Consider the following 22,930-nt stretch of genomic DNA (forward strand, 5'->3'; position numbering starts at 1 on the left):
AACTTCCAATTCATTCTGAGGCCAGCATTACCCTGATACGAAAACGAGGTAAAGCCACCACCACCAAAAAAAAAAAAAAAAAATGGGGCACCTGGGTGGCTCAGTCTTTAAGCATCTGCCTTCGGTGCAGGTCATGATCCCAGTGTCCTGGGATCAAGCCCAGCATCGGGCTCCCTGCTCTGTGGGAAGCCTTCTTCTCCCTCTCCCAATCCCCCTGCTTATATTTCCTCTCTTGCTGTGTCTCTCTCTCTGTCAAATAAATAAATAAAATCTTTAAAAAAAAAAAAAGAGAGAGTGAACTACAGGCCAACATCCATGATGAAAATAGATTCAAAAATCGTCAACAAAATACTAGCAAACCAAATTTAACAATACATTTTTTAAAAAGTCATTCCCCGCAATCAAGTGGGATTTATTCCTGGGTTGCAAGTATATTTCAGTATTTGTTAATGAATCAATGTGATAAATCACATCAATAAGAGAAAGGAGAAGAAGCATATGATCCTGTCAATGAATGCAGAAAAAGCATTTGACAAAGTACAACATCCATTCATGGTAACATCCCTCAGCAAAGGTTTAAAGGGAACATACCTCAATATAATAAAGGCCATATATGAACAACCCACGGCAAACATCATCGTCAATGGGGAAAAACAGAGATTTTCTCCCAGGTCAGGAACAAGACAGGGTTGTCCACTTTCCCTATTACTATTCAGCATAGTACTGGACGTCTTAGTCAGAGGAATCAGACAACAAAAATAAATAAAAGGCATCCAAATCAGTAAGGAAAAAGTAAAACCTTCACTATTTGCAGATGACATGATTCTATATTCTATATATAGAAAATCTGAAAGACTCCACCAAAAAACTGCTAGAACTGATGAATGAATTCAGTAAACTCACAGGAATCTGTTGATTTCTATACACCAATAATGATGCAGCAGAAAAAGAAATCAAGGTATCTATCCCATTTACAGCTGCACCAAAAACATTAAGATAACTATGAACAAACCTAGCCAAAGAGATGAAAGACCTGTAGTCTGAAAATCATAGAACACTTATGGAATAAATTGAAGACTACACAAAGAAATGAAAGACATTTCATGCACATGGATTTTAAGAACAAATATTATTTAAATGTCTATAGTAACCAAAGCTATCTACACATTTAATGCAATCTCTATCAAAATACCAACAGCATTTTCCAGAGGTAGAGCAAACATTCCTAAAATTTGTATGGAACCACAAAATACCTTGAATAGCCAAAGCAATCCTGTAAAAGAAAAGCAAAGGTGGAGGCATCACAATTATAGACTTCAAGTTATATTACAAAGCTGTAGTAATCAAAACAGTATAGTAGTGGCACAAAAATAGGCACACAGATCAATAGAACAGAATAGACAATCCAGAAATGACCCCACAGCTATATGGTCAATTAATCTTTGACAAAACAGGAAAGAACATCCAATGGGAAAAAGACAGTCTCTTCAACAAATGCTGTTGGGAAAACTGGACAACAACATGCAAAAGAATGAAGCTCGACCATTTTTTTACACCATACTAAAAATAGTTTCAAAATGGATGACAGACCTAAGTGTGAGATAGGAAACCATCCAAATCTAAGAGAACACAGGTAGTAACCTCCTGGACATCAACCATAGCAACTTCTTTCTAGATATGTCTCCTGAAGCAAGGGAAACAAAAGCAAAAAATAAGCTTTTGGGACATCAAAATTAAAAGCTTCTGTACAGCAAAGCAACCAATCAACAAAACTAAAAGACAACCTAAGTAATGTGAGAAGATATTTGTAAATGACATATCCAATAAAGAATTAATATAAAAATATATAAAAACTTATAAAACTCAACACCCAAAGAACAAATAATCCAATTGAAAACTGGGCAGAAGGCATGAACAGACATTTCTGCAAAGAACAAAGGCATCCAAATGGCGAACAGACACATGAAAAGATGTTCTTCATTACTTATCATTAGGGAAATGCAAATCAGAACTGCAATGAGCTATTATCTCATACCTGTCAGAATGGCTAAAATCAACAAGACAAGAATCAACAGGTTTTGGAGAGGATGGAGAAGGAACACTTGTGCACTGTGGATGAGACTGCAAGCTGGCGCAACCACTGTGGAAAACAGTATGATGGTTACTAAAAAAGTTAAAAATAGCACTACCCTATTATCCAGCAATCACAGTACTGGGTATTTACCCAAGGAATACAAAAATATCAATTCAAAGGGATACTGATGTTTACAGTATTATTTACAATAGCCAAATTATGGAAGCAGCCCAACTGTCCACTGATTGATGAATGGATAAAGAAGAGGTGGTATATATATATATATATATATAGAGAGAGAGAGAGAGAGAGAGAGAGAGAGAGAGAATAGAATATTATTCAGCCATTATAAAAAATGATATCTTGCCATTTGTATCGACATGAATGGAGCTAGACAGTATAATGCTAATCAAAATAAGTTGGTCAGAGAAATACAAATACCACATGATTTCACTGATATATGGAACTTAAGAAACAAAACAAGCAACGGGAAAAAAGAGACAGCCAAATCAAGAAACAGATTCTTTAATTATAGAGAACAAACTTATGGTTACAAGAGGGGATGGAGGTGTGGGATAGGTTAAATAAGTGATGGGGATTAAGGAGTGCACTTGTCATGATGAACACAGGGTGTTGTAAGGAATTATTGAATCACTATATTGTATATTATACTGAAACTAAAAAAACACTGTTAAAATGAATAAATAAATAGCATATCTTTTAAAAAGGTTTGATAAAACATTACCATTATGATATGTATGTATGTATGTATGTATGTATGTATGTATGTATGTAGGCTCCACACTCAGCGTGGAGCCCAACTCAGGGCTTGAACTCACAACCCTGAGATCAAGACCTGAGCTGACATCAAGAATCAGAGGCTTAACTAACTGAGTAACCCAGGCACCCCTGTTATGATTTTTAAAAATTTAGGTGAGACTTAATAAATGCCTGAACTCAGAAAATGAAGAGGGGCAAGAAAAGGCAGCGTCTTCTTCATTTGCCTTTTTTCTTTTTTCCTTCAAGATTTTATTTGTTTATTTTAGAGGTGGGGGGAAGGGCAGAGGGAGAAGGAGAGAGAATCTTAAGCAGATTCTGTGCTAAGCACGGAGCCAGACATGGGGCTCCATCCCAGGATTGTGAGATCACAACCTGAGCCAAACTCAAGTCACATGCTTAACTGACTGCGCCTTCCAGGCACCCTTGCATTTTTTCAAAAAACGCATACTTTATCTACAGAATCTACTGTTCTCCCTCTACTATGCTATGTCACTCTTGGTTTCTTGATTTATAAACTTGGAACCCAACTCAGGCCTTGTCTGTGGTCCAAATATTGTTTCAATCTGCTCCTATAAGCCTAACTTCTGTGATTTCCCCCACTGTTACATATACTTTTAAATTTATTTTCTATTTCAGTGTAGTTGTCACACTATGTTACATTAGTTTCTGGTGTATAATATAGTGATTCAACATTTCTATAAATTATCCTATGCTCAGCACAAGTGTGGCTATCATCTGTCACCATATAATACTATTACAGTATCACTGACTATATTCCCTATGCTATACACTTTAATCCCATGACTTATTCATTTTATAACCAGAAGCCTGTATCTCCCACTCCCCTTCATCTGTTTTGCCCATCCCCCTGCCCCCCCCGGCAACCATCAGTTCATTTTTCTGTATTCATTGTTCCACATACTTCTAATGTGATCTATCCCTCATGGGTGGATTCATTTCATCCAGGTAAGGAAGTCAGTAGAATTCTACTGGGAGGTAGGGGGAAAGGGAGGGAAGTTGTCAAGAATGGCTCTATTGAACTTAAAAAAATTCCTTATCCTCTGTACAAAAATACTGATTGGAAGGGACATATACACCCTGATGTTTATAGCAGCATTATAATAGCCAAATTATGGAAAGAGCCCAAATGTCAATCAACTGATTAATGGATAAAAAATGGATATATATATAATAGCCATTATATATATAATATAATATATATATATTCCTAGATTAAAAGGCAGAATCCCAGGTATCTCTAAGGAAGAGTAGGACAGCTGTTACTCAATCCATGTTATTTATTTTTTTGAAATTTATTTATTTTATTGAAAAACACATTATTCAGGAAAATCCATATTGGAACCTGACCAATAAGAGTATAGAAACTGAAGAACATATAGACTATTCTTTTTTTAAAAGTGTTTTTGAGTATAGTCAACATACAATAGTACATTAGTTTCAAGTGTACAACATAATGATTCAACAACTTTATACATTATGCTATGCTCAGCACAAGTGTACCTATGATCTGACATCATACAACACTATCACGATATCATTGACTATATTCCTTATATTGTGACTTTTATTCCAGTGACTTATTTATTTCATAAATATCTCCCACTCTTCTTCATCAATTTTGCCCATCCCCTCAGCCCTCTGGCAACCATCAGTTTGTTCTCTGTATTTATAGGTCTGATTCTGCTTTTTATTTGTTTGTTTATTCAGTATTTTTTTTTAGATTCCACCATGAGTGAAATACAGTATTTGTCTTTCTCAATCTGACTTATTACACTTGGCATAATACCCTCTAGGTTCACCCATGTCATGAAATGACAGTATTTCATCCTTTTTTGTGGCTACATAATATTCAGTGTGTGTGTGTGTGTGTGTGTGTGTGTGTGTACCACATTTTCCTTATCCTTTCATCCATCAGTGGATACTTAGGTTGCTTTCATATCATAAATACTATTCTAATTGATGAGATAAGATATTGTAAGGCCTTGTTTCAGCACCCATCATGAGTTGTGCTTCTGTAGACCAAGCCTGCCCTGTGGTCTAGCAATTTTTAACAAAACCCTGTCCATAACAGGGCTTCAATCATTACTCCTCTTCTGCCATCATTATAAGACTTTGAAAGTAATGTTGGAAGGCCAGTTGTTTCGGTTTTCCTGTTTTATTTTATTTTTTTAAGATTTTGTTTATTTATTTGAGAGATAGAGTGTGTGAGCAGGGGAGGAGCAGAGGGAGAGGGACAAGTGGACGCTGCGCTGAACACACAGCCCAACATGGGGCTTGATTCCAAGGCCTTGAGATAATGACCTGAGCCGAAATCAAGAGTCATACACTTTTCAAAGAGATAAAAGACTTCAGGAGTTGAAAATGACATTTTAAAAATGGTCTGAGTCACCCAGGCACCCCTGTGTTTTCCTGTTTTAACAGTAATTTCTTCACAATGTATCATCACATATTTCCTTCTGTATATATCACTTTCAAGTGTACCTGTTACGCCTAAGTGAATCCAGTCTGTGACAAGGATTTTCTGATTTGTGAATGCTATATTATGCAAGGAAGCTTCCTCAAGAAAAGTCTATGCTCAAAAGCAGCTCTGAAGGTTGAACTTACTGTTTCTTGCTTTGTAGCACAAAGACATAATAGGACAAGCTTTTCATATCTACACATTACTATAGTGAATAATTTTTGTGTGCACTGAGAATTCTCTTTTCCATATGGTCAAATAATTTTAATAATAATTCTAATATACAGTCTGATTTCTTCCATATTTTGAATATAACTACACCTACTGTTAAACAAAAAAACCCAAACACTATCTGCTTTGCCTTCTCCCTGTACATGACATACTATACTTAAGGATTCTGAAGAGACATAAAGTAGGGAGTAAGTTTTCAGCCCAGGGTTTTGATTTTTAAAAATTCTCAATGAGATGACTCAAGATGGCTTCCCATTCCACATATTGAATATAATTACCACAGTTTTAATAGTTCATCTAAGTATTAATTTAAAGTTGTTGCATCAGATTTTTCTCTTTAAATAACCTCTTTTCATCTTCAACATGGTGTGATGGCTTCAGTTTTTAAGTGTTCTGTAGTTAGTCACTATCACTTTTCAAAGAAAGAGAATAGCTACTTTACACATTCACTATTTTAGAACTTCAGGCTGCAGCTTTATCAAATTTCTGAGTCTATGAAGAAGGTTAGGTATGAAAAAAACACAAACATGTATGGGGGTAGTTCAAAGAGGAATTTTTTTTATTTCCACAGTCCTTCTCAAATGTCCAGAATCCTAATCAAATTTTAAGTCAATTTGAGTTGACAAAAAAGAGTTATTTTTGATATATCATCAAAGATGATGGATAAAGGCACATAGGACCCTCAATTCTAGAAAGAAATCTAGGGAAAAAGTGGTCAACTCAAAATATTTAAGCTCTTGAGCATTTGATGAAGATAGGTAGAATGCCTTGGGAGGTTGAGGGTCAGGGGAATCAACTGTCTAAAACAGCTCTGATTTATTTTTTTATTCTAATTTTTTCCAAGTTTTTATTTAAATTCCAGTTAACATACAGTATTATATTAGTTACAGGTGTAGAAGTTAGTGATTCAACACTTCCATACAACACCCAGTGCACTCACAAGTGCACTCTTTTTTTTATAGCTTTTTTTATTAAGTTATGTTAGTCATCATATAGTACATCATTAGTTTTTGATGTAGTGTTCCATGATTCATTGTTTGCGTATAACACCCAGAGCTCCATGCAATACATGCCCTCTTCAATATCCATCATTGGGTTAACCCATCTCCCCACTCCCCTCCCCTCTAAAACCCTCAGTTTGTTTCTCAGAGTCTATAGCCTCACATGATTTGTTTCCCCTTCCGATTTCCCCCCTTCATTTTTCCATTCCTTCTAATGTCCTCCATGCTATTCCTCATGTTCCACAAATAAGTGAAACCATATGATAATTGTCTTTCTCTGCTTGACTTATTTCACTCAGCATAATCTCCTCCAGTTTCATCCATGTTGATGCAAATGTTGGGTATTCATTCTTTCTGATGGCTGAGTCATATTGCATTGTATATATGGACCACATCTTCTTTTTTAAAATTTTTTATTAACATTCTCTATTATTTATTTCAGGGATACAGGTCAGCGACTCATCAGTCTTACACAATTCACAGCGCTCACCGTAGTACATACCCTCCCCAATGTCCATCACCCAGCCACCTCATCCCTCCCACACCCCTCCACTCCAGCAACCCTCAGTTTGTTTCCTGAGATTAAGAGTCTCTTATGGTTTGTCTCCCTCTCTGGTTTCATCTTGTTTCATTTTTCCCTCCCTTCCCCTATGATCCTCTGTCGTGTTTCTCAAAATCCTCATATCAGTGAGATCATACGATACTTATCTTTCTCTGACTGACTTATTTCACTTACCATAATACCCTCTAGTTCCATGCACGTCATTGCAAATGGCAAGATTTCATTTTTTTGATGGTTGCATAATATTCCATTATATATATACATACCACATCTTCTTTATCCATTCGTCTGTTGAAAGGCATCTCGGCTTCTTCCACAGTGTGGCTATTGTGGACATTGCTGTTATGAACATTGGGGTCCATATGGCCCTTCTTTTCACTACATTTGTATCTTAGGGGTAAATAACCAGTAGTGCAATTGCTGAGTGATAGGGTAGCTCTATTTTTAACTTTTTGAGGAACCTCCACACTGTTTCCCAAAGTGGCTGTACCCACTTGCATTCCCACCAACAGTGTAAGACGGTTCCCCTTTCACCACAACTTCTCCAACATTTGTTGTTTCTTGCTTTGTCAATTTTTGCCATTCTAACTGGTGTAAGGTGGTATCTCAATGTGGTTTTGATTTGAATTTCCCTGATGGCTAAAGATGATGAACATTTTTTCGTGTGTCTGTTAGCCGTTCATATGTGTTCTTTGAGAAGTGTCTGTTCATGTCTTCTGCCCATTTATTGACTTGATTATTTGTTTTTTGGGTGTTGAGTTTGAGAAATTCTTTATAGATTTTGGATACCAGCCCTTTGTCTGTAGTGTCATTTGCAAATATCTTCTCCCATTCTGCAGGTTGCCTCTTTGTTTTGCTGACTGTTTCCTTTGCTGTACAGAAGCTTTTTATCTTGATGAAGTCCCAAAAGTTCATTTTTGCTTTTGTTTCTCTTGCCTTTGGAGATGTGTCTTGATAGAAGTTGCCGTGGCCAATGTCAAAAAGGTTACTGCCTATGTTCTCTAGGATTTTGATGGATTCCTGTTTCACATTGAGGTCTTTCATCCATTTAAGTTTATCTTCATGTATGGTGTAAGAGAATGGTGGAGTTTCATTCTTCTGTATATAGCTGTCCAGTTTTCCCAGCACCATTTATTGAAGAGACTGTCTTTTTTTCCATTGGATATTTTTTCCTGCTTTGTCAAAGATTATTTGACCATAGAGTTGAGGGTTCATATCTGGGGTCTCTACCCTGTTCCATTGATCTATGTGTTTGTTTTTGTGCCAGTCCTATGCTGTCTTGCTGATCAATGCATAGAAATCAGTTGCTTTCCTATACACTAACAATGTAACTGTAGAAAGAGAAATTAGGGAATCGATTCCATTTACAATAGCACCAAATACCATAAGATACTTTGGAATAAACCTAAACAAAGAGGTAAAGATCTATACTCTAGAAACTACAGAACACTTATGAAAGAAACTGAAGAAGCCACAAAAAGATGGAAAAACATTCCATGCTGATGGATAGGAAGAATAAACATTGTTAAAATGTCTATGCTGCCCAGAGCAGTCTATACTTTCAACGCCATCCCGATCAAAATTCCAATGACATTTTTCAAAGTGCTGGAACAAACAATCCTAAAATCTGTATGGAACCAGAAAAGACCCCGAATCACCAGGGAAATGTTGAAAAAGAAAAAGCTGGGGGCATCACATTGCCTAATTTCAAGCTATATTACAAAGCTGTGATCACCAAAACAAGTGCACTCCTTAATCCCCATCACCTATTTAACCCATCCACCCCCCCACACACACACACCTACCCTCTGGTTACCATCAGTTTGTTTTTTCTAATTAAGAGTCTGTTTCTTGGTTTACCTCTCTCTTTTTCTTCCCCCGTGATCATTTTTTTGTTTCTTAAATTCCACATATGAGTGAAATCATATGCTATTTTCTTTCTCTGACTGACTTATTTCACTTAACATACTTTTCTAGCTCCATCCACATCATTGCAAATGGTAAGCTTTCATTCTTTTTATGGCTATTATTTCATTGTATATATGTGTACTACCTCTTCTTTATTCATCCACTGGTCAATGGACCATGAAAATATGGAAAAATTATTACCTAGCATGAAACTGAAAAATGTAAAAAAAAAGAATACTGGGTGTAAGAATGCTGAGTAGTTGTACGCTACTTTCTTTTCTATTTTGGAACAGTTGTCTTAAGATGTAATTTACTGTCATACATTCACACATTTAAATATAAAAAAATAAAACAGCTCTGATTTAGAGCTTGAAAGTGGGAAGGTAAGACTAGAAATAAAATGAAAGAACAAAATACTCCAGTCAGCACAGGAGGAAAAGAGAGGAAAGAGTATTTTTATGGTAGTAAGATAAAGCCCAGTCTCCTAAACAAAAAGAGGAAAGCTGCTCTTGTATACAAGTCCCTTCTAGCTTTGCTCTAAGGTTTAAACTAATCATTTTCATGACTGGGTGCACAAGTATGTACATCAAGACATATATGTGCACATTCATTGTTTAAGTCAAAAAGTCAGTTTAACTTTCTGAAACTCCAATCCTTCTCCAATAAGGACATCAGGTGTTCATGTATTCAGAGAAAGGACAGGTGATTGGAGTTGAGTATTATTATTAAAGAGCGCACATGCTGCATGGAGCACTGGGTGTTATACGCAAATAATGAATCATGGAACACTACATCAAAAACTAATGATATAATGTATGGTGATTAATATAAAATAATAAAAAAAAAAGTAGAGCCAAAATAAACCTAGAGGGATTTCAAATTTTACATCACCACCATCTCAATAGCATCCGGAAATGTAGCACTATGAGATAAAAGAATTCATCAATTTGTAAAAACTAATGAACTAGGCAATCCTAAAGGCTTGGGAGATAGCATTGAGCATTGACACCTAGACTCAGTGTCAGCTGAGTCTAGGCAAAATAATGTTAGACATGTATATATGTATGTTGTATGTATGCATGTATATATGTGTGTACATATATTGATTCATTAGGTATTTGATTAGTACCTAGCATGAAAATATGGAAAAATTATTACCTAGCATGAAACTATGAAAAATGTAAACTATAATATGGTGAAGAACTTTTTCTTTCTCAAAGCATCTAAGATTGTTTTGGGGTGCTGTGTTATTTACTATATATTAGAAATATATGTATAACACACTGTAGTGGGCTGGATGATGTTCCCCCAAAATATATGTCCACATCCTAATCCCCAGAACCCATGAATATTACTTTATTTGGAAAAAGTCTTTGCAGATAAACTAAGGATCTTGAGGAGATTATCCTGGGTTATTTGGGTGGGCCCTAAATTCAATGACAAGTGTCCTTAAACAGGTACACAGAGCAGAGACACACACAGAGACACAGAGGAGAAAGCAATGTGAAGATGTAGGTAGATACTGGAGTGCTGAGTCCACAAGCCAAGAAACACCAGCATCCACCAGAAGGTGGAAGAGGCAAGAAACAGATTCTCCCCTAAAACCTTGGAAAGGATCACGGTGATGACACAATTTTGGACTTCTGGACTCTAGAGCCGTGAGAGAATACATTTATCTTGTTTTAAACCATCCAACTGGTGATAATTTGTTGCAGCAACCCCAGGAAACCAATACCCCACATCAAACCCAGAATATAGGTATTTATTTATTTACTTTTAGGTGCACTAATCTTCTAAAAGTAAGTAATATTCATAATAAGGATGTTTAAAAAATTGTGTAAGTGGTACATAATAATTGAAGTTTCAGAGACAAAAAATATCAGTGTAAAAACAAGAGATAGTTACATAAATTAGTTGACGACTAGAGAACAAGTACTAAGCAGAGCCACATAAGTAACTGGTACAGATAATTTAGCATTCCAGGAAATCAACTGCACTAAGATTAGTAAGAATAGTTATCAGTGGAAGTTTTATGGAAGAGATGGAATTGAAATTTGGGCCCTAAGAAAAGTTGGGATTTGGTAAATTAGACAGGCTGATTGAAGGACGTTCCAGGTGGAAAGAATGGTGTGGGAAAAGGTGTCACTGAGAACCTTTTAGAAATATATGACCCAATTAGATAATATTATTAAAAATTGTTAATTACTTGGGTGTAATATTGTTGATGTACTTATGTATGAGAGTGTCATTTGTAGGTGATGCATGCTGAATTATTTATGGGTGAAGTTTCTCGATGCAAATTACTTTCAAAGGTAAAAAATGAAAGAAAGAGACACAGGGAGTTGGAAGGGGTAGAGAGAGAGTGTGTAAATACATGCAAGTATGTGAGAATATGTGTAAAATTTAACAATATTAAATTGGAGGGGGGAGACATGTATGCTACAATATGAGCCCTAAAGTTGCTCATACACTTTGCCCAACTTCTACGAAATAATCAGAAACTAAAAACAAAAGGCAGTGACAACCAAGTATATTCATTATATTGTATATGGTGATATAGGAATTCAAAGAAGGTTGAGCAGCATGTGTGTACTGAACTAGACAGCCCCCCACTAATCTTATCTCATGACATAAACAAATCATATAATGAGACAAATCAGTAGGCTTCTGCCCACTAGAATGTTGCCAACATTGTATTTTTATAGAACACAAGTTCTGAGCCTTTGTTCCCTGGGACATGGCCAGTGTTCTGTGGCCATGTAACCACAAGCACCCTAGCTTTACTAAAAACATGATATCTTGGAGAAGTCAAGAAACAAAAAAGTTCTAGATTATCTATTATCCAGAATTTTCTATACATTGAACCAATTTCAAAGTGCCTTCAAATTCTAGAAACTTAGTATACTTAAACAATGCATTGAAAAATTATTTTGGAATTGTACTTAGGTGTACTGAGATTTCAAAATAAGGTATCTATGCATCCTTGACAACATTTCACTGAGTATTTTTTATTAGATGTCCAACAGATTTTTGTCTAACACTTATACTCAGCTTCTTTTTAGTATTAATTATGACTTAGCACCAGAAACCAGCAGATGTTCTGCAACAATAAAACAATTAAATAATAAAATAAAATAAAATAATTAGCAAGTGTTGATGTACTAATAGTCCCTAAATGGCAACAGCTACAAGTAAGGTAAATAAAATATTAAATTGGGTTTGGTATTAACACAGTACAAAGGAAAATCACCCCTATGTGCATGTACCTTAAAGTCAATTGTACACCAAAGGCAAAACATTTAATGGTTAAAAACTATTTTTGGTAAAATATGACTCTTAAATGTAAGCCAGATACTTATCTGGTGACTTAAATAAAGAAACAAAGGGCGCCTGGGTGGCTCAGTTGGTTAAGCATCTGCTTTCGGCTCAGGTCATGATTCCAGGGTCCTGGGGTCAGGTTCAGTGGGGAGTCTGCTTTTCTCTCTTCCTCTCCCCCTCCCCCTCCTTGTGCTCTCTCTCTATCTCTCTCTCTGTCACTCAAATAAATAAAATATTTTTAAAAAGAGAAACAGATAGTTACTGGATACACAAAACTGCATACTCAACTTTATAGACAATTTAAGGGATTTTCAAGGGTAATTTTGACTGTATTTGGGTTTTACTCATGGAATGACTTTAAAACTTAAACCTGAGCAAAATGGGACTTCCACGTCTAACACAGACTGCTTGCCTGTTAAAAAAATAAAAATCTTTGTTCTGGGGTGTTCCCAAAGTTACAATTTTCTTATCTGTAAGATGGGAATATTAATAATACCTATCTGTGATGATAAATTTTGTGTCAATTTGGGTGGATCACAGTGCTCAGATATTTGGTCAAACATTATTCTGAATGTTTCTGTGAAGATGTTTTTGGGTGAAATTAATATTTAAATTACCGGACTTTGAGTAAAGCAGATTACCCTCCATAATGTGGGTTGGCCTCATTCAATCACTTGAAGACCTTAATAGACAAAGACTAAGCTCCTCCAAGCAAGAAAGAACTCCTTCACCCAACTGCTGTTGGAACTGCAACTCTTCCCTGGCTCTCCAATCTGCCAGCCTACCCCTATTAAATTTTAGATTCATCATAATTCTATAGTCATGTGAGCCAGTTCCTTAAAATCTCTCTCTCCCTCTCAATAGCTAGGTAGATAGATATATTTTATTTTATATATAAATATATATGTATATATGTGATACATACATTGTTATCTATATCTATAGATATAGAGATATAGTTTGTGTGTATATACATACGTATATATACATATATGTAGATGGGGAGAGAGAGGGAGATATTGAGACATGCACATTCTGTTGATTCTGTTTCTTTGGAGAACCTAAATACAGTATCCAACAGAGTTATTACGAAGATTAAATAAGACAATGTATTTAATCTTCAAAGTGTCTGAAATGTGGAACAGTGTTAAATAAATGACTGCTATTGCCTACCAAGTGTCTAACTTGCCCCTATAGCCTTGACCCTAGAGGTTATATTTCTTTTAGGCCAGATCTATTCCAGTATTCAGACCTGAAACCCAGGCTTTCAAGTACTTCTTAGAAACCTTCCTTCCTTCACCCCTTTTCAGTTCCCAACATTGTTAGAAAAAAAAAAAGAGCTTTAGCTCTGTAATGATTACCAGGTACTCAGCACTATTATAGCTCAATATTAGTATCTCATTTTCCTGATAACTGACCTGTTTGAAGCCATGCATTGAGCCACCTTCTGAATTAAGTTGGACTTCCAAGTTGTTTATGAGTTGATCCATATCTGGATAAAAGGCAAGGGACACACAATTTTAGAATAAGATCTAATCCACTATATGCATACAGTATGCCATTTACCCTTGGTTATACCTGTTTGCATTCTATGAACATCATTTTTCAGGACTTACTAGATATTGAGAAGTCAGTGTTTGGATAATATTCTAATTTGTATATTCTACTCATCAAGATGGCCCTGGCTTGTCCCCAACAATATTAGCTGCCCCCCACAAATCCTATATACATGAGAATCTGCTTCTTCCAACCACTCCAACCAGCCCTACCTACAAAAGATCCTGTATGAATATTTACCCTAATGAGCTTCTAAACACATTAGCACCAAATCTCTCTAAGGAAGTATTTTCTGTCTATCTTTCTTAAACACACAAGCTAGGTGGAGTTAATATGAGCAGTCTTCTATTTCCCTGTTCATTTGTCTTTCTATAAAAAGAGAGACTCGGTGGCCTCATTATGCTGCCCTATTTACATCGTCATAATCATTCCTACCAGAAGCACATACCAGTACTTCTTTAACCAGATTTCCTTCGATCTATCTACAGTTTAATCTCACTAAAGAGGAGAACATAGGGCAAGGAAGATAAATCCACAGCTTGCTTATAACTTAGTTGATCAGATTTTGGATTATTCTAAGTGTCTCCAAATCAATTACAATTTAAGACCTGATTGTGTTTCAAAACGTAGTCCATAAATCAGTTAATCGTTTTCGATGTCAAATACTTTTACCCATAAAAGTGTCCATTTTATAGGTTACTTCACAATAGCCATTTAATACCTAATGCAGTTAAAATACAACAAATACACAATGAGCAAAGAGACAAAATTATAATACAGCCACACAAAAAAGCAAAAAATAAACCTAAAAATAATTCCTTTATTTTTTGAATGTCAGGAATTAAGGAAACCAGTCCTAATTTGATGGCAATAACACACAAAGAATCTCCTATTGAGATGATGAGGAAAACTTTTGTGCCACTACCAAAGAATCTGGAGAATTTTGACACATTAAAATAGCTTCAATTTAGGGGCGCCTGGGTGGCTCAGTCGTTAAGCGTCTGGCTTCAGCTGGGATCATGATCCTAGGGTCCTGGGATCAAGCCCCACATCGGGCTCCCTGCTCAGCGGGAAGCCTGCTTCTCCCTCTCGCACTCGCCCTGCTTGTGTTCCCTCTCTCGCTGTGTCTCTCTCTGTCAAATAAATAAAATCTTTTAAAAAAATAGCTCCAAGTTAGCTACAGTGTATTATGCTAAGCGAAATAAGTTAGTCAGAGAAAGACAAATATCATATGATTTCACTCATATATGGAATTTAAGAAACAAAACAGATGAACCTATGGGATGGGGGAAAAAAGATAGAGGGAAACAAACCATAAGAGAATCTTTATAATAGAGAACAAACTGAGGGTTGATGGAGGGAGGTGGGTGGGGGATGGGCTAGATGGGTGATGGGTATTAAGGAGGGCACTTGTTATGATGAACACTGGGTGTTGTATGTAAGTGATAAACCACTGAATTCTACTCCTGAGCCAATATTGCACTGCATGTTAACTAACTATAGTTTAAATAAACATTTGGAAAAATAAGATAAAAAAATAAAATACCTCCGATTTTATCTCAAAACACATGGATTTTCTTTTCTTTCATCCAAGTATATGAATAGAACTGCTCACATATACATCCATCATTTACCAAATATTTATTGCATAATTACTGTGTGTCAGAGGTTATGCTAGGCACATTGTTATCAGTTTGGGATCTGGATCAACCAGACATAGAGTCAGCAAATGTAGCAGAGAGCACTGACCTGAGAGCTAGATGCCCAGGGATTATTTCCTATAATCTTTGTCAAGGCCTTTTTATGTAAGCCTCAACTTCTCCATCTAGAATTAAAAGATTTCAAACTGTTTTCTGCAGAGTCCTAAGGCTTCTCTGAAGCCTCTTGGAGGGTGAGGTCAGGGTTGATGGAGGAAGAAGCATATATTTTTTAATTTATTTATTTTTATTTATTTATTTGACAGAGAGAATGCACAAGCAGGGTGAGCAGGAGAGGGAGAAGCAGGCTTCCCGCTGAGCAGGGAGCCCAATGTGGGGCTCCATCCCAGGACCCTGGGACCATGACCTGAGCCGAAGGCAGATGCTTAACCAACTGAGCCACCCAGGTGCCCCAAAGAAGAAGCATATTAAGGAATAAGCACAGAAATCAGACACAGAAAAATCCAATTTCCATTAAACTGTAAGCTCTTTGCAGGCAGGGTTTTTAATCTTTGATATTTTTCCACTGATGTATTTCAAGGGGTTAGAATAGTACCTGGCATATGATAGGTGTTCAAACACATACCTGAAGGTTTTTGATGAATGACAGAAAAGGAGAATGAGGAAGTGTGTTTTCCCAAGTACGGGAATTGGACAAGAGTGAGAAAGAATGAAAGAAAATTAGAGACATTGTGTATAAGAGATGTTTGGGGTGTAATTAACTGTGAAGTATGAGGTGCCAGAGAGGGCAGCTTGTTCTGATTTCAAGGAGGGAAAAAGGGGATGCAATGGTAGAAAAAGAATGTTAGGTCAGATGACTGTCATATAGTCCACAGGGGGGCACCACGGAACCAGGAGAATTTGCTTGGTTGCTGCCAGAAACATTTGTAGGAGAGAGTGAGTGAATTTGGTTCTTTCCATTCACCTATCCTTTCACTAGATGTCATCATTTTTAGCCAGACCATCTTACAAAAGCCATATCCTATCTGGTCTTCTTTAATTTCTATGGCTTATAAGACAGCAGGGCTGAGGAAGCAGAGTGACTTTGACAAGATATTTATTCCCTATAAACCTAAGACTTTTCACCTGCCAGAGGCAGGGTGGTGGTGGTAGTACTGATTTAATAGGGTTAATATGAGGATTCCTTGAATTACACTTAAAACAGTTCTTGTCATATAAAAAGTTCTCAATAGCTATTATTATCATCACTACCATTATTATTGTTGATGGCCAGAATCTTTAGCCTTAGCCCAGTAGGTTATCTCCTAGGCATCAAGCAAGTCTTTCCTACACAATGTGTTCACAAACCTCTCCATATCTTATGTTTACAATCTCAATTTTTAGCACCACCATCAGTCTAAAAACCTGAGAGTCAGTCACCTTTGACTTCATTCTCACCATCTCCAGCCAACTGGTTATCAGTTGCAATTAATTCTACAGCAGAAATATCTTTTAAATGTACCCCTTCATCATCTTCTAGTCACTTCTCCTTCTAGCCATGGTAAAAAGGTGTGGGCTCTCGAGTGAGTGCCTACAGTCACATCCTGGCTCTGTAACTTCTTTTTTTTAAGATTTTATTTATTTATTTTAGAGAAAGGCAGGGGGAGGGGCAGAGAGAGATGGAGAGAGAGAATCTCAAGCAGACTCCCTGCTGAGTGTGGTGCCCCAAGCAGGGCTCAATCCCACAACCCTGACACCATGACTTGAGCTGAAATCAAGAGTCAAGTCCCATGCTTAATGGACTAAGACACCCAGGCACCCCCTGCTTCTGTAACTTCTTAACAATAAGAACTTGGACAAGTTTTTTCTACCTCCCTCTGTCTGTTTCCCCATCTGCAAAAGGGGAATAATAATAGTACCAGCTTATAGAGTTGTCATAAGGATTTATCAAGTTAATACGCATTCAAGTATTTACAACACTTCCTGGCACAAAGAGGCATTGTCTGTCTGTTTCCCTGACCATCAGGTGAGCCCCCCAGTAGTTAACTAGTAACTATTACCTACCTTCTTTTGTATCTTTTAGCAGAGTATCTCCTCTGCTAAATAATGTGCTATTAGTGTCCAATGTGCTAATTAATGTCCAATGAATGAATGATAGTGGGAATAAGGAAGTGTATTTAACAGCAATTATATTATAATATTAAATAATACCAATATTATTTAATAGCAATAATCAAGGAGTCTGGGTAATACTTATTGCCCCACTCATACCACCAATATTTTAGTCAAATGACATAAGGGAGATAGCTGACAATTAGGAATGTCTCAGCCATTTCTGCTTAGTATCTTCTCACTTGAAAAACAGCCAAACTGGAATAGCCAATAGGTAACTCTTAGATAACTCTGGACAACATTCTAAATGTTAGTGGGAGTATATATAGAGAAAGCTATCCGAAAGGTGTGTAAACTCTTCCTTTAAAAAAATGTTTTAATATTTACTCAGCCAAAATTTAAAATTGAAGGAAATTTGGGCCTATAGAATGGTCTTAAAGAAAGCTCAGTTTTTCTAAAAAAAAAAAAAAGAGAGAGAGAGAGAGAAAGAGAGGACTTTTTAAACCTTTTGCTTTTCTCTAGAGTTGGAGCTTCTGCTCTGTGTCTGGAACCAGACAGTTGCACAGAAGCTGTGAAGAAAGTGGTGAGGAAATGTCCAAAGGGATTTAAGGTATGTCTTGGGCCACTGAGATGTGAATTATACAGTCAGGAGGGCTTTAGAAATACAAATTACCTACCTGAGATAATAACCGTCTTTCTGCCTGGATTGGCTCTTCAAGCATTTGTGTCTGGAAGCTGGACTTTTTGGTCCTTCCCCTGAGGGAGTACTAGAGAAGGAAATAGAGGAGGAGATAGGGAGGACTGAGCCTCATCCATAGCAGGTCAATGTCTCATATATGCAGAAAATCACAAACCATATTCCAGGGACTATGATCAGAGAAATTTGATTTGGTTATTTTATCTTCATCATGTTCCCAGGTTTATTTTGTTACCAAAGTGGCATTTTCCACAGTGATCTGTTTGTTTTATGAAAGTGAACAGTTTGTTTAAGGTAGAGGAGCAGATGGCTGGCTAATAGACCATATCTCACTCTTCGGTCAGCCCTGAGAGGGAAAATGTCTAGGGACAAAAGTGAGCAGTTAAACCTTTAAGGTGGAAACCAAGGAAGAGTCATTGGGATGTACAACTTCAAAATCAAGCAAAACACTGGGGACCCTAAGAGACTTAAGAAAGTACCTAGTGTCTAAACAAGATAGAGCATTTGGACAATACAAATAATAATTCCTCAATTGTATCTACATAGCTTTACAGTAAGGACATAGTTTTCATTTATCATTCCCATTTCACTGATAATGAATTTGGAGGCCCAAGGTTATATAGTTTAGAAATCATGGAATCAAAACTGGAATTATTATCCTCTGACTCAAATTACAGTGCTCCCTCACTACTTTCCAATATCATAAATCTGGTAAGCATCTTCTTTTTTTAAAAAAATACAACTATCTGCTAAAAGAAGTTTAAGGACAACAAACCAATCATTTTGGAAGATTTGAGCAGATATCATTCACTTTCAACCTCTGATCTGTAAGAAATGCTGGAACTATTGAAAATTGAAAATCAGTATTTTAGAGTTTTGAGATTATAAGTAATTTTTTAAAAGTATTACTTGTGTCTTTAATATTAGAAAAAGATAACTAAAGAACAACTAGAATACACATATATTTTCAGACAGTTTAATTGTGTGTCTTCCAGGGGAATAGAAAGTACTTTTGGGATGGGCCTCTGGGAAAACCTTCAGGCTACTTTGCAGCATGACATTAACAATAGAATGGTGATAAAAGACCAAAAATTGCCAACATTCACTGAGTACTTACTATGTTCCAGATACTGTCCTAAGAACAAATACTTGTATTAGCTCATTTAATCTTCATAATTCTCAGTGGGCACATTATTTCTTCATTTTTAAAATGGGGAAACTGAAGCACAGAGAGATAAAGTTGATTATCCCCAAATCACCCAGCTAGTAAATGGCAGAACTGAGATTTGAACTATAGCAGTCTAGCACTATAATGAAGCTATAATTCTCTTTGACCTGAGAGCCAGTGAGATCCCCCAGCTCCTGCTTGAAGCAGATCACATAATGGAGAGTAAGTGGTTGCTGGAAACAAACTACCTAATAAAAGAAGATTGCAAGATCCTCATTTCCCCCAAATAGGGTCACACCTATCACCACAGGAACCACTGGAAAACAAAAATTCAAAGAACCCCCACATGTGGCATCTCAGCAGGTAGCTCACTATGATTTTAAAAGTATATTGTACAAATACAGTCTCAGTGTTTTAGAACTAGTCTCCTTGTCCTGTACTGTCATCAAAAGGTAAATTTATTTTTAAACAATAATTAATCTTACATGCAATAAACTGACAGAATGTATATTAAAAGTACTATAATTAAAGAAGGAAGTATGAAAAAAATGGGAAAATCTTTTAACTAGGAGATGGGGAACCTAGGTTCTAGTCCAGGCTCTACTGTTATCTAGCAATGTCATTTTGAGTAAACTACTTAGCCCTTTTCAGGTCTCTTCAGTTATAATATTGTATGATATATGGTTCTATGATTAAGACATACAAGGAAGATCTAGAATATCTTTCCAAGTTTCTGCTTAATCTGTGAAATTAAATTCAAGAAAAGCAATTAAGTTCTCCACAAAATTAGGTAAACTTGAGTGTAACTCCCACAGCATTAAAAAAACCTTTTTATTATGTATAATTTCAAATGCATACAAAAATAAAGATGATCCCCCATGTGCCTATTACAAGCTTCAGTGATTTTCAGCTGATGGAAAATCTTGTTTCATCTGTACCCCCACCACTCCCCCCACAACTCACTGGGTATTTTTAGGCAAATCCCAGATATCGTATTATTTCATTCCTATGGCATTTCCAATAGGACATATTTAACCTTCACAATCCCTGTGAGGTAGGTACTATTGTTGATTCCATTATACACATGAGGAAATAGAGGCTCAGAGGAGTAAGTAAGCCCAAGGTCACATAGCTGGTAAATTATTGGGATTTGAATCCAGGGATGATGTCTGATACCAAAGCTTCTTTACCCCTTAAAGTACTTGATACTATCCTGTACTTTTGAATTGTTGGATGATGTTGACGATCATAATAATGGAGGTGATTTTATACCTTAGCAGTGAGCTCTATGATTAAACATTTGCAGAGAGTATTAAAGGATTCCCACTAATCATGATGTTAACCATCTAAGAATACAGAGCTCCAGCATGGCATTAAGTCATCAGTTTAGAAAAAGGACAAAGAGCCACAATAGTATAAGCTCATTGCTCTATAATATCATGTAAAATCTCATGCAATTCACTTAAATACACCATTATTTCATGTAATAGTCTCCTCCAACAAATTAAACATGGTGCCACTGCAGCAACCAAAAAGAATTTACAACACAGTGGTCCTTGTCAATGGTTAGTACAACAAGTGTTTAAAGGTAGAGACTTTATCTCTTGAATGGCCTTTCCACTCACTGTCTGGGCTCAGAAGCACCAAGTCAAGAAGTTCTAGAAGAGTCCTGGGCCATCTCAATTTGTAGGACAAGAGGTCAGGTTAATAAAGGAACCAATAATCATCAAGGCTACATATTGATTATTATTATTTTTCAAGGCTACGTATTAATTTTATTATTTTTCAAGGCTACATATAGATTCTAGAATATAGTTACAAAAACTAGAGGAACTACACAATGTACATTTATCAGAACTAGTTTTAAAAAAACAAGAAAATAGATTCACATCATACATTCCTATTCTAATTTAAGATGAAACAAGATAACTGACAGCACAGAAATAAACAAAAAAGCTAGGATGATCAGCCCCAAATAATTAAAAGTTAACTATATGCTTAACATTATGAAGATCTTCCTGAAGATACTGCACCTTGTTTGTGAGTTTGTAATTCAAAGGAAATAAAATGGAAGAGAAATGCAGAAAAAATGAAAGATACTCTAGAGGGATAAAGGATCAATTTTTTTAAAATTAAAAAAAAAAGGAGCTAGGTCAAGGAATTTGCATGGTTACATTTGAGAAAAAAGGAAGTAGAGAAAAGACTGTCTTGGTAATTATCTTTAAAGGCACACATTAGGAATGTGGAGAAAGCAGAAGTGTTATATTATTATTGGAGATTATAGTCGACTTAAAGAGAAACTTAGTGATAATATTCAAGTCTTTACAGATCTACTAGATACCCAACACTGTAGTAGACACTGTGTGTTTGAGAGGGAAAAGCAGATAATGGTAGATTTCCACCTGGTCCCTACTTGGTCTCTACCCTCAGGGAACTTGCAGTCTAGGTCAAACAGAAAAAATTGGCAGCCCATAGTAGATGCTGGCTTATTCTCACAGTGATGTGAAAAATTAAAATCAAATTAGCTAATAATCTTTCAAAAGCAGATTTCTTTTTTTTAAATCCATTTTTTGCTTTTCTGAAAAAATTGGGAGATCTTACAACATGGAGTCTACACTAGCATGGAGAAAAATTAGCTAGAGCTGATTAATGGGTGCTCCTTTTATACAGTGCATGCTTTTCTTATTTTATTTTATTTTAATTTTTAAATTTAGTTTAATTTAATTTTTATTTTATTTTATTTATTTATTTTTATTTTATTATTTTATTTTTTATTTTATTATTTTATTTATTTAATTTTATTTTATTATTTTATTTTATATTTTATTTTATTTTATTATTTTATTTTTATTTTATTTTATTTTATTTTATTATTTTATTTTATTTTATTTATTTTATATTTTATTTTATTTTATATTTTATTTATGTTATGTTATGTTAGTTACCGTACAATACATCATTAGTTTTTGATGTAGTGATCCATGATTCATTGTTAGAAAATAAGAGAGATTTCAGATTCCAGGTCTATGTGGTGAGATAAAACTAAGAATAAAGCAATAGCAACCAAACATCACAAGATAATAGATGCTGCAGTGCTGGATTATGATTTGAGGCTATGAGCACTAATTAGAAGAGGAGACAGCTAAAAGTGGAATAGTAAGAAAAAAATCCAAAGAAATGACCTGTGGTGAGACGGGCCTTGAGGATCTAAAATTGGTCAAGAAAAGACAGAAAGGAAATCCAGTGAGAAGAAGAGTAAGTAGACTATGCACTCTGTGAAGGCAAGGGTCCCATCTAAATTATTCACCACTCTAACCACAGCTTCTAGCATGATGCCTAGAACTTTGTAGGCATCCGGTAAATGTTGCAAAGTGAAGGATAATGGCATAATTTTTAAAAATGTGTT

The 22,930-nt window shown here is 35.9% G+C and overlaps 1 protein-coding gene across 1 annotated transcript in view; it reads right to left on the bottom strand.

Moving 5' to 3' along the window:
• The window catches only part of KLF8 (Kruppel like factor 8), a 138,660-nt gene extending 120,276 nt beyond the window's left edge, over positions 1-18,384 (bottom strand). The window contains exons 1-2 of the mRNA XM_021701423.1: positions 18,337-18,384; positions 13,772-13,845 (exon numbers count right to left, since the gene is read on the bottom strand). Of these exons, the coding sequence (XP_021557098.1) occupies positions 13,772-13,843 (72 nt within the window). The 5' untranslated portion in view covers positions 13,844-13,845; positions 18,337-18,384. The remainder of the gene's footprint in view (positions 1-13,771; positions 13,846-18,336) is intronic.
• Positions 18,385-22,930: the final 4,546 nt, after the last annotated feature.

Source organism: Neomonachus schauinslandi, chromosome X, assembly GCF_002201575.2.
Source record: "Neomonachus schauinslandi chromosome X, ASM220157v2, whole genome shotgun sequence".
Taxonomy (NCBI): Eukaryota; Metazoa; Chordata; class Mammalia; order Carnivora; family Phocidae; genus Neomonachus; species Neomonachus schauinslandi.